The sequence below is a fragment of the Orcinus orca genome, chromosome 21 (assembly GCF_937001465.1).
Source record: "Orcinus orca chromosome 21, mOrcOrc1.1, whole genome shotgun sequence".
NCBI lineage: Eukaryota > Metazoa > Chordata > Mammalia > Artiodactyla > Delphinidae > Orcinus > Orcinus orca.
This window is the reverse complement of record NC_064579.1, coordinates 4,237,432-4,249,013: the sequence shown is the minus strand read 5'-3', so window position 1 is coordinate 4,249,013 and position 11,582 is coordinate 4,237,432. Positions and strand designations below refer to the sequence as shown.

Genomic DNA, 11,582 nt, shown 5'->3' with positions numbered 1-11,582 from the left:
TTTCACATGCAAAGGCACCATTTAAAAAGCGGCACTTTAAAAAAATGGGCTTGGCGGTAATTCTTTGCAGTAAAGTTGTGGATTTTTTCCCCATATTTTGACTGAAAGCATTTTGGAAAAGCATTTCTCTGTTGTTTTTATTTTTTCTTTGCTCAAAATTTTTATTGCTTCAGAATGTTTAATTAGTTCCTCTCTTCGAGTAAAAGTATGTCAGAATCAAAGTTTCTAGAAGAAAACCTGCCATTCGTTCTCATCAGCAATCACTAAAGATTAAAAAGACATTTAATAAAATTTACTGAAATAAAAATGTTTGCTGATTAATTTTTTAAAGGGATTAACCACTACTACAGCAGAAATGGACTAGTATAGATTTTATATAAACATATGGAATATAGTAAATGCCCTCAAAGCAATTACTTAAGAGAATGATTGCCATTTCAGTTGTTAAGTATAGAAAAATGAAGGTTTAAGTGTCCAGTGAAAAGAAGTCACGTGACCATTGTTTTCACATGTTATTCAGCCCTCTCTAGGCCTCAATATTTTCCTTATGTAAAATAATTCTAAAACCATTTATATGAATTCTACTTTGTGCCAGGCATTGTTCTAGATTCTGGGTTTATGCATAAGTAGGATAAAGAAAGCTGCAGTCAATGTTGATTTCTTGATAATTATTACTGAGAAAAAATAAAAATTAAAACTACATTTCAGACTTCTCCTCTGAGCTCTAGATTCACATACTCAGCTATCTTCTTCCAGTTTCCCAGGCATTTCAGATTTACTGTGTGCAGCACTGAACTTGCATTTTCTCCCAAATCCTTTTCACTCTCAACCTTCCCCACCAAGGAGGCCAGGGTTTAACCTGGGAGTAACCCTTGACGCTTAGCCCATCCCCTATTAAAGTCATCACCAAGTCCCTTTGAGTTTATTTCCAAACTACATTTAGAAGAGTCTGGTCACCACCTGAAACCATAATTGTTCTCTTCAGTTGTTGTCTTTGACTACTCAAAGTAATTTAAAAAATTAAAGTAGAAAAGCGCAGCACTTTCCCTTCCATGCTTATAACCTTTTAAAGACGGCCCATTGCACTTAGGATAAAATATTAAGTCTTCAACACGGTCCTCAACCCTTTCCGTCTTCCGGCCCCACCTACCAATCTAGCATCATCATCCTCTCCTCGTTGGTTTCTATTTCCCACCTGCGTTGTCTTTGTGTCTGTTTCCCTGTCCTTCAAACTCATTCCCACCCCAGGGCCTTTGCGCAGGATTTCCTTCTGCATCCAAAGCTCCTTGCTGTGCTCCTCTCCTTGTTAATTTCAACATTTACTTCAAGTCTCAGCTTAAATGGCTCTTCTTCAGAAAAGCTTTTCACGCCTTGAACGATTTAAAGGAAGCCTCACCTTGTTTCCTCCTTTATATCACCTGATGTTTTTCATTTTCTAGCACTTATAAACGTTTCTTCATCTACTGATATGTTTACTTATCTGTCTAAAGTCTCTTTTCTTCTCTAGGCCTCATGTTCCACAGACACCGGGATGATGTCCATTTCTCCCAGCCTGTTTGTTCCTCAAGCTCGTGACACACAGTAAGCATTCAATAGTGTGTTTGTGACTGAATCTATAAGTCAATGACTAAAGACATGAAAAGAAAAATGAAAGACAGTTGGGATAGAATTTTCAAACTATAAGAGACAAGGAAATAATGAGCCTAAGCAGGAAGCTATGCGATGGTAGGAAAAAAAAACATAGCATTTAAAGACCAAAAAATGAGAGTTCCAGGGCCAGCTCTGTTATTTAATTAGCTCCAAAATTTGGGGAAACTTGCTTAACTTCCGTTATACTCAGTTTTCTCATCCGCAAAATAGGGATAATACTACCAGTGACGTTGTGAAAGTCAAACGAAGTAATATATGTGAAAGCACTTGGTAAATTGCAATGCAGTATGAAATTTTTGTTGTTAAAACAAAAATGTACAGGGATAGCTCAGTGAAGGTTTAAGGTATGCATTTCTAATTGCTGGCTTCTATGCTTTTCATTTTCAGGAGATTGCCAGGGAGAGAAATTGGTACACAAAACAGCATTGAAGTAAATTCTGTATGATTACTTTCATTCACTTCTTCATGTAATAATTCAGGAAGTATTCATTAGATACATTCTATGTACCAGCCTCTACACTTAATATCTTTGGCCCTTTAAAGATATAAATAAAGTTCTCATTTTTCCTCTGGAAAGGTAAATCTAGAGTCTTAGTGATGCAAACAGTAGTGGCAAGTAGCCTAGCAAAAGTTCGGGAAAACCTTCCCAAAGAGATTTTGGGGATAAGAAAAAAGTCTGGAAATGAATTCAGGTTTTACAACTTACTTTGGACAGAATGTTTAGCCCAATTCTTTGTTTTTAGTGAAAATGGAGGTCAATAATATCTACTTCCAGTATTGTTATGAAGAATCATTTAGATATTGTATGAAGAAAACTAGGTATACACATCACTTAATAAATATTAGTTTTCTTCTTTCCTTTTGTTTTCTCAAATCTTTTCATTAGATACAAAAGTAACCAAGCACACACTTATTACTGGCAAACAGATCTCTCTGTGCGATGAAAAAATACTGGAAAACTGGTGCCTGAAAGAAAATACACTAGCCTAGGAGCTGCTTCTTAAGTCCTAACCACTGGACTGCCAAGGAATTTGCTAGAAGCTGCTTCTTTTAAACAGCCTTCATTATGTCCTGTCTTTACTGTAGAGAGCAAACATTCTGTAAGGCACCTATGTGATACCATCTCGTCCATATGCCATTTGTGACTCCTCGCCAGTGATTTTTTAGAGTGTTGTCCACATCATTCACTGAAAATATTTATACAAAGAAGGGAAAGAACAGGGTGATAGCAGCAAAAGGCTTTCCAAGCACACATGGAGTTACCTTCGGCAAAGGGCATCAGCAAATCACAGCCTTAAGGCTTGTGTCACATTTCTGGTAAACAGAAACGCACACTGTTCCCCTGTGCATGGTCTTGTCCTCTAAACAATTTTGAAATGCCTTAATCTCTCAGATTCATCTGGATGCTTTCAGGCAGTACTCGAGGAGAGCTGCTTAGTGTCATGTGGGAACATTATTCACGCTTTTTGAAGAGAGAGCTTGCAGTTGATTTGAGAGCAATTCAGTAGAGTGTTTAAAATCACGGGCTTTGGAGTCAGGTAGTCAAGGGTTCACGTTGGGTTCAAGTTACCTTATCACAACTGAAGGATCTGCAGAGTAAATTCGTTTCCTATTGCCACGTAACAAATTGCTACAAATTAGTGACTTAAAACAACCCAAATTTACTATCTTACAGTTCAGGAGGCCAGAGGTCTAAAATGGGTCTGTGGCGATATGTTCCTTCTGAAGGATTTACAGGAGAATCTGTTCCTTTGATCTTTCCAGCTTCTAGGGGCTGCCAAGAAGCGACCCTTGGTGCTTAGCTCACGGCTCCATCCTCCGTCTTCAAAGTCAGCCACACAGCAGCCTCTCCCTCTCTGACTTCTTGTCTCCTGCTTATAAGGACTCTTATGATTGCGTGGGCTGACCATGTAATAATCCAAGATAATCTCCACAACTCAAGATCTTTAATTTATTTACACCTGCAAAATTCCTTTTGCCATATAAGCCCCTTTTGCACTATAAGTTTCCTTTTTGCTTATATTCATAGGTTCTAGGACATCTGGGGAGAGTGGGAGGGTATTCAGCCTACAGCAGGGAGCAAGTTTCCATTGCCTCAGATGTCCTGTCTGTCACATGAGGATTGCAATAGTTCCTACCGCACAGGGCTGCTATGAGAATTAAATAGAATCACACACACTGTTATTTAGTTAAACACTGCAACACATTAAGTGACCCAGGAGCTTCGGACACATTAAAGAGAAGCGTAGAGCTGATCCCTGCTCTTGGTGGAGGCAGGCTTTAAATCAGTAATCCCCAAAATAAATGTGTGCTTGAAAATTGTAATAAGTGCTACAAGGGAATAGTAAAGGGTACATTGGCAAGGAGGCCTGATCTGGTCTAGAAGCATCAGGGAAGACTTCTCTGAGCAGGTAGCTTTTAGTTGAGATTTTATGAATGAATAGCTGAGATAAAAGGCAGAGAAGAACATTCCAGAAGGAGGAAAAATATGTGCAAATACCCAGAGCAGGAATGGGCATAGTGCGTTCAAGGAACTGGAAAGCAGGGCAGAGAGTGGCAAATTATCATGCGTCAGGAGTAGCCAGGGACCAGAGCAGGTCAGGCTCAGAAAGGTGGTGTTAGGATTTTGGAGGCTTATTCTAAGAAAAATAGCAGGAGTGGTCTGACCAGATTGCTTATTAGACAGTATTGCTCTGGGTGCTGCACAGAGAATGGAGAACAAGAGTGGAAGCAGGAACACCGGGATAGAGGTCTGACCTTGGTCCAGGTGAGAGAAGATGGGGTGTCATGGACCAGGGTCCCGGGGAAGCAGACTCTGAGCTGGCGAGCAGCAGGCAGGTGGTCTGTCACTGAGAGCTCTTGGGATCATTGCCAAGAGATGGGAAAGAGACAAGATTGGGCAGAGCCTAAAGGATGTTCTGAAGTGTAGAAGAGCCCTCAGAATTGGGGTGAGGGAAGTGGGCATTTCCACCCGTGTATTGACCAGTCACTAGATACAGCTGCACCAGGAAGGGGAGGTGCCTCAGGTGACATGACCTTCTTCAGTGGTGACCACCTCCGAAGGCAGCTGACAGCTGAGCATCTGGGGAAAACTTAGTGAGAATGCTTGGGTTGTGCATCAGAGCATCCGCCCTATTGAGGCTTATCTGAAGGGTGGCAGGAAAAACAGAGAGAAACTGGATCGATTTGAGAAATATTTGCAGATAGAATTGACAGAACTTGGTGACATATATAGATGGATAGATAGATAGAGGGGATAAAGAGAACGAGATATTAAAGATTACAGAAGATTATAACTGGGTTTCTGACTTTTACAAATGAACAGGTATTAATGGCATACATGTGTTGTGTAAGTATTCTATAGTTAGTTAAATAAAAGAATCTATACTTTAAAGGACAGGGGCAGGTTGGAAATCAAAATTTGGGATTAATTAATGAATAGAAGATAAAAACTGTGAGCCTGCATAAGAGTCACCTCAACAAAGGGCAGAGCATGAAAAGGCTGATGAAGGCTTGAGCAATGACAGCTAAGACAGGTTATGTCCATGTCAGTCCCAAACTCTCTGACTATCCCTTTCCTCCACCCTTCCCCCACTGGTAACCATAAATTCATTCTCTAAGTCTGTGAGTCTGTTTCTGTTTTGTAAATAAGTTCATTTGTATCATTTCTTTTTAGATTCCACATACAAGTGATATCATACGATATTTTATTTCTCTTTCTCTGACTTACTTCACTCAGTATGGCAATCTCTAGGTCCATCCATGTTGCTGCAAAAGGCATTATTTCATTCTTTTTTATGGCTGAGTAATATTCCATTGCATATATGTACCACATCTTCTTTATCCACTCATCTGTCGATGGACATTTAGGTTGCTTCCATGTCTTGGCTATTGTGAATAGTGCTGCAATGAACACTGGGGTGCATGTATCTTTTCGAATTATGATTTTCTCCGGATATATGCCCAGGAGTGAGATTGCTGGATCATACAGTAGTTCTATTTTTAGTTTTTTAAGGAACCTCCATCCTGTTCTCCATAGTGGCTGCACCAATTTACATTCCCACCGACAGTGTAGGCGGGTTCCCTTCTCTCCACACCCTCTCCAGCATTTATTGTATGTAGACTTTTTGATGATGGAATAATAACTATTTTTACGTTACTGAGGCTGCCACAAAGGTGTGCTAGATATGCCAGGAAATCCCTAGCAGTGGGAAGCGGAACATAGGGTTCTCCATGGAAAAACCAGAACAAGTATCAGCTGCCGTGGTTGGCGCGTTGAACACCAGCTCACCTAGAAACATCTCTCAAGGAAGCAGCTTTCACGAAGAGTGAGTGCTGGGCTCCTGTCTGTCTGGTTCCCCGGGTTGGGGCCATCTGCAATCCTTTCGACTCCCCTTTCACAATATGCCCAGAATCTGATTTGTTTCCCTACAATCTATTCTCTACTAAGAAGTGACAGTTATTTATTTTTTAAATTATAAGAAAAATCGTGTCATTTCTCAGCTCCAAATTCCCCAAAGGCTACCTATCTCCTACAGAGTAAAAGGGAAATTTGTGAGACAGGGTTGTGAGTACAGGATATTTGTGAGTGCAGGGTTGTACTCAATCTGCCCCTGGCTTTCTTACCCTGAATCCCCTTCTCACTCTTCTCTGGTGACTCTGCTCCAGCCAGGCTGAGCTCCTGGCTGTTTCTCCTACATGCCACGCATATTCTTATGTTCAGGCCTTGGCACTTGCTGTACCCCTGCCTACAACACCCTTCCCCCCAGGTGTCTGTCTACACAGGCTCCTCCCTCAGCTCCCTCAGGTCTTTGCACAAGGTCACATGGGGAAGCTGCCTCTGGACATCCTACGCAAATTCCAACCCTCCCTTGCTTCTCCTGTACAAACTTCTTCATGCATTACCCTGTGACGTCCTTTCCCAGCTGCATGTAAACTCCACAAAGGTAAGGTAGGGATGTTTTGTTTTTTATTTGGTTTAGTGTGGTTTCCTGTTATATTTCCAATGCCTAGAAAAGTTCCAGCTAAAAGTTGACCTTGAATAAATACTGATTGAATAAACGAGTGAATGAATGAATATATGAGAAGAACTTCTAACTCATTTCTCTAGTGAGGTACCTTGTCTACCTGCTCTCCCTTTGTGCACTTTTCTAGATGACTAGATGAGAGGAAAACAAAGGCCAGCCCTGTTTCTGAGAGTGCCAGGACCCGGCAGAAGGTCCCTGAAGAGAAGTCTCTGGAGCCCTTTGAAGCTGACATTGAACCTTGGTGGAATGTAAGTGTTCTATACACCAGTGGGGACAGTGGCTGGCTGAATATTGTGGAAGGTAGAAAGAATGAATTTAAATTCTTCCAAAGGAAGTATTGTTCTGACTGTGTCTGACTGATGCCAAAATAAATATGAGAGGAAAAAGTCAACTCATCCCTTTTGAGTGCTATGTACATAAAAGCACCTTTTAACTCTCCCTCCGGCTTTTTTTGACATTGTTGTTGATATATACACAAGCCTAAGGAGACACTGTCTATTGCTATGATTATTATTAAATGAAAATTTTATTCAGCAATTGCAGGTCTGCTGTTGGACGCAGGCTCTGAATGGTCACGGACTCAGCCTGTGTCACATCAGCGTTTTGTAGTGTCTGACCCCCCTTCTACAGCAGACATACTCCAAATCAATGTCCTTGATGCTTAAACTGTCTCTCAATAGCTTCGGGGTTGCCCTGGCTAGAGATGTCCACAGGCCGCTGGTGTGGGCTGCCAAATGTTGGGACTGCACTTTAATAACTTCCCTGGGAATTAAAACTTTCTGGTGGCTGGCAGAACCCTTTGCTTTGGTTGTCGTCTGGAAAGATTTGAGGGTCTAAGCCACCTTGTTTGTCTCTTATCTTTGTGCTGTCCTGGTTTCAGCTTTTTTTTTTTTTTTTTTTTTCTGTAAAAGGGTCCAAGTCTATAATCCTATGGCCACAGATGTGGTAAAGAGAAATACCCACCTTTCCTGCCCCATCACTGAACGCAGCTTTTAGTAACATTTAGCACAAGAACAGGATATTGGCAACTCAACTGTTAAAACCTCTCTGTGATTATGCTTCCTTGAGATCACTCTGATGTCACCAGTGTAATCTGAGCCTGGAGCTTTTGTTCACACTTTAAATAGCAGTCACGGAATGATTTTGCTACAGACTCTCTGGGGAGCCCGGGAGCTGAATTCCCGAAGATTCACACATCGATGAAAGCCAAGGCAAGCCACCCGGCCAGAAGCATGTCCACCTCATTGCGAGTAAGCCCGTCCATCCACGGCTACCACTTCGACACAGCCTCACGTAAGAAAGCCGTGGGCAACATCTTTGAAAACATAGACCAAGAAGCATTACAGAGGCTCTTCAAAAACTCTGGGGACAAGAAAGCAGAGGAGAGAGCTAAGATCATTTTGGCCATAGATCAAGATTTGGAGGAGAAAACACGAGCCCTGATGGCTCTGAAGAAGAGGACGAAAGACAAGCTTTTCCAATTTCTGAAACTGCGGAAATATTCCATCAAAGTTCACTGAGGACCAGAGGATGGAGAAGGACATTAGCCAAGACCGGACATTTAAAGACCAAGCCAGTCTATGAAACCTAACGTGCACAGCATCTTGTTGCTGCCTTGTAAGTTTCTCTTCCATAGGAACAGAACGAACTTGTTACAAAGACTCCCAACTAATTCCACGCCTGTGCTGTTACAGTGGAGAAGGAAATGCTTTCAGCAAGGACTGGAAAACTCCCCCTGCGGGAAAAGGACCGATGCTGATGTCAGGGGCGAGTCTGGACAGACATAATGAGAACTGAAACTGAAGATAACAGAAGTCTGGGGAAGAATGGAGGCCAGGGTCTCCCAGTCAGGCTCTAGGACTTAAACTCAACCTGAACTTTTTTTTCTTAACCAAACTGGGTAGGGGGAGGGAAATGGGGAACAGGAGAGAGAATTCCATGCTGCAATTGTTTACTGAATTTTTTATTTGAATGTTCAAAGTGTTGCCAAGCTTCAATGTTGTCTATTGGTAGATTTTTTTTTTTTAGAGATCAGTAATTGATTATTTATTTGCATTTATTACAATGCCTTAAAAAGTGCACCACATGGGTGTAAGTACAAATTCAAGGAACTGCATTATTTTCAGCAGCTCAGTGAAACCGTACGCCACCTTCTGGTTTGTAAGGGGTTTTTACGTATTTCAAACTGCTTGCCCAAAAGTTAAAATAATAGGGTCCTTCATAAATCCGAAGTACTGTGAACAAATTTTATAGTGTTTTTTAATCTTCTAACTAATGCTAAAATATAATCTAAATTTCTTACAGTTACTGCAATAAGCATTAGGAAGTGAATATGATACACTTAATAGTTTATAAAGATGCTATGGTTTCTATAATTTATTATTCATGACAAATGATATGCAACCTTAATAAATTATTATAAACTTAGCTGCTCTTGGTGTGTGATGATTGGTCTCAAAGGAAAAGTAAGATGGTAATTTTTATTATAAACTTTTATAAACTTTTCTAAGGATTTTACTCTGTAAGAGGTGCTTTTAAAGAAACTTTGCATTGCCACCTTGTTCAAAGCAAATTCTTACATCAAGTATCCAGGAAGTTTCTCTGTCCCGACTTTAAAATATAAGATACAGGCATAGAATTCATAGAGTGGCTCATCAGTATTGTTTATGTATCCATAGAGGGTGAGTTTCAAAAGGTTTTTCTCTCCATATTTTTGACATTTTTCCTCTGTGGCTATGGTAGCTGTGTACATTTATTTCTCCCAAAACAATATATCTGAGGGTCAGAGCCTGAATTACGATCAAGATTTTGTGGCTTATCAATGTTTATTTAATATAAACCAATATGGGAATAACATTGCAGTCTCTTGGCTTATTTCCTCATAAAATTATAATAAAATATTTCTAAGAAGGTACATAGCAATGCCTGCTGCACTTTCCTAGCAGAAATAAATTTTAAAATTTCCCTAGAAATTAAGCGTTTCAGAAGCATCTACAAAGGTTTTTGAAACTGCTGATCATAGTAAAACAAAAGTGAAAGATCTGAAATCTTTGGGGAGAGTTATAAGTCAGTTTTTAAATAACATATTTTTTAAAAAAGAAATTAAGTAGTCAAGTCGGTTTTCAAATGTTAGTCGATTCATTTACTGAAGATAATATAAATCATTCCATTTAAAAAGGATTTTTTTTACATGACAGCATCCATAAAAAACACGGGTCAATATGCAAAATTGTGTGTGTGTGCATTTTTCCTGGAGGAGTATTTCTAATTTCCATCAGATTTGCAAAGACATCCATGAAACCAAAATTAGTTAAGAACAAAAAAGAAAGAGTTCTGACAGGTGGAAGGCTTGGCTAGTGATGGTATTTGGGGATCATCAAAGTGAAGGCTTTGGAAATGAATAAGCTTCCTACCTCTCATAGAGCCTGTCAGTGACACATTTTCTCTGTCCATCTAGGGTGCCCCAAAGACAGTGATAAACTGCTTGGGAAGGAAATTTAGTAAGTTACTCCCGCAGAGAAGTTATCAGACTCCACAATCTCCGTGAACATGTTCAACTTATCTTCCACTCCAAGACTTTAAACACATCTCAGATGCTGAACGTCATTCAAAGGTTGAGTTTATTATACGTACTCATAACTACATTCTCTGCCTCTGTTGTTTTCAATAGAGTACAATGCGTATCTTACCCACTTTTCACATCACTGTGTATTAACTTAGTTTTCTTGCAGGATATTATTATTATTTTCTGACTTCAGGACCATAACATGGGGAACAAATTAAAAAGCAGTTGAGATATGATCCACAATGGTGTGGAGAATAATAATTCTTTCTGTAGACTATTATACAAGCGTGGCATCCTTCTCCTTCATGGAGAACAGAAGTTGGAATCAATGCACAAGGATGATTTTTAACTTCGTGATATTTTTATTATTTAATGTGAGGTGAAAGGATCCCTCATTAGAACAGGTAGGATTAGTTCTGTTCAGAAATCCTTCAACGGCACAAGGACGACCGAATATATCTCAAGACATCTCATTATAATAGAAGAAATAAAAGCAACGAAGGCGAAATAGCTCATTAATATTTTTCTATCATCAGGATCATAATAATAACAACTAACTTTCACTAGTGCTTACTATTCACCAGACAATTTTCTAAGTGGTTTTCTTGTGTGTGTATTAAATCACTTCATTAGTACCGTGATATAAAAGCATGCATGTGCATGCATGTGCCTATGTATGTATAGTAATGAAACTGAAGCACAGAGAGGTGCAGTAAATTTCCCAATAACACACAGCTAATGAAAGCAGGAATCAAACCCAGAGAGCCTTCATTCTGAACCACTAGGTTAGACTGCTCCTCTAGGAGGAACTAAATTTCTCTTTTATCCTTTGAAGTGACAATTACTTATATGCTAGTAAGAAAGACAGGAAAACAAACCCTCTGATAAATCATTTTTATCTGATCTGTGTCTATTTGTCTATTTATTTGGCACTTGCACTTCATGCGGAAAGCTTCTCAATCATTTTAATTGTATCAAAGATTTCTCAGATATAGCCTTTCTAGTCTGCAGTTAAAATAACACCTGGGTTAGCACCTTGGAACAAAAGATCACATCCAAGTTCTCTTCTGAGTCGACAGTCAAGGCTTTGGGTCTGGGTTTGCTCACTGGGGGAAGTTAGAAACTGTGGATTCATGGTTTTATTCACTCAGTATAAACCTTCTCAGTTCCCAGCCCTGGCCCAGCAGAGGAGGGTTCGTACCCATAGGAATCGCTGACAGATGAGATTTACTGAGAAAGTGACTGCCGATATTTTTTTCCTGTTGTCCGAGGGTAGTCAGAGAATGTGACTGCTGTTCCCTTGGAGAGCCTTCCTAACAAACAAATCATTAAGCTGTGGT

The 11,582-nt window shown here is 39.9% G+C and overlaps 1 protein-coding gene across 1 annotated transcript; it reads left to right on the top strand.

The window, feature by feature from the left end:
* The first annotated feature begins 7,570 nt into the window (after positions 1–7,570).
* TCIM (transcriptional and immune response regulator) lies at positions 7,571–9,104 on the top strand. The gene has a single exon (XM_033417838.2). It carries the CDS (start codon positions 7,877–7,879, stop codon positions 8,195–8,197), a length of 321 nt encoding a protein of 106 aa, XP_033273729.1. The 5' UTR covers positions 7,571–7,876; the 3' UTR covers positions 8,198–9,104.
* Positions 9,105–11,582: the final 2,478 nt, after the last annotated feature.

Bases quoted from the DNA above. Each gene is read 5' to 3' on its own strand.
- TCIM (XM_033417838.2), top strand. From the start codon at position 7,877: ATGAAAGCCAAGGCAAGCCACCCGGCCAGAAGCATGTCCACCTCATTG.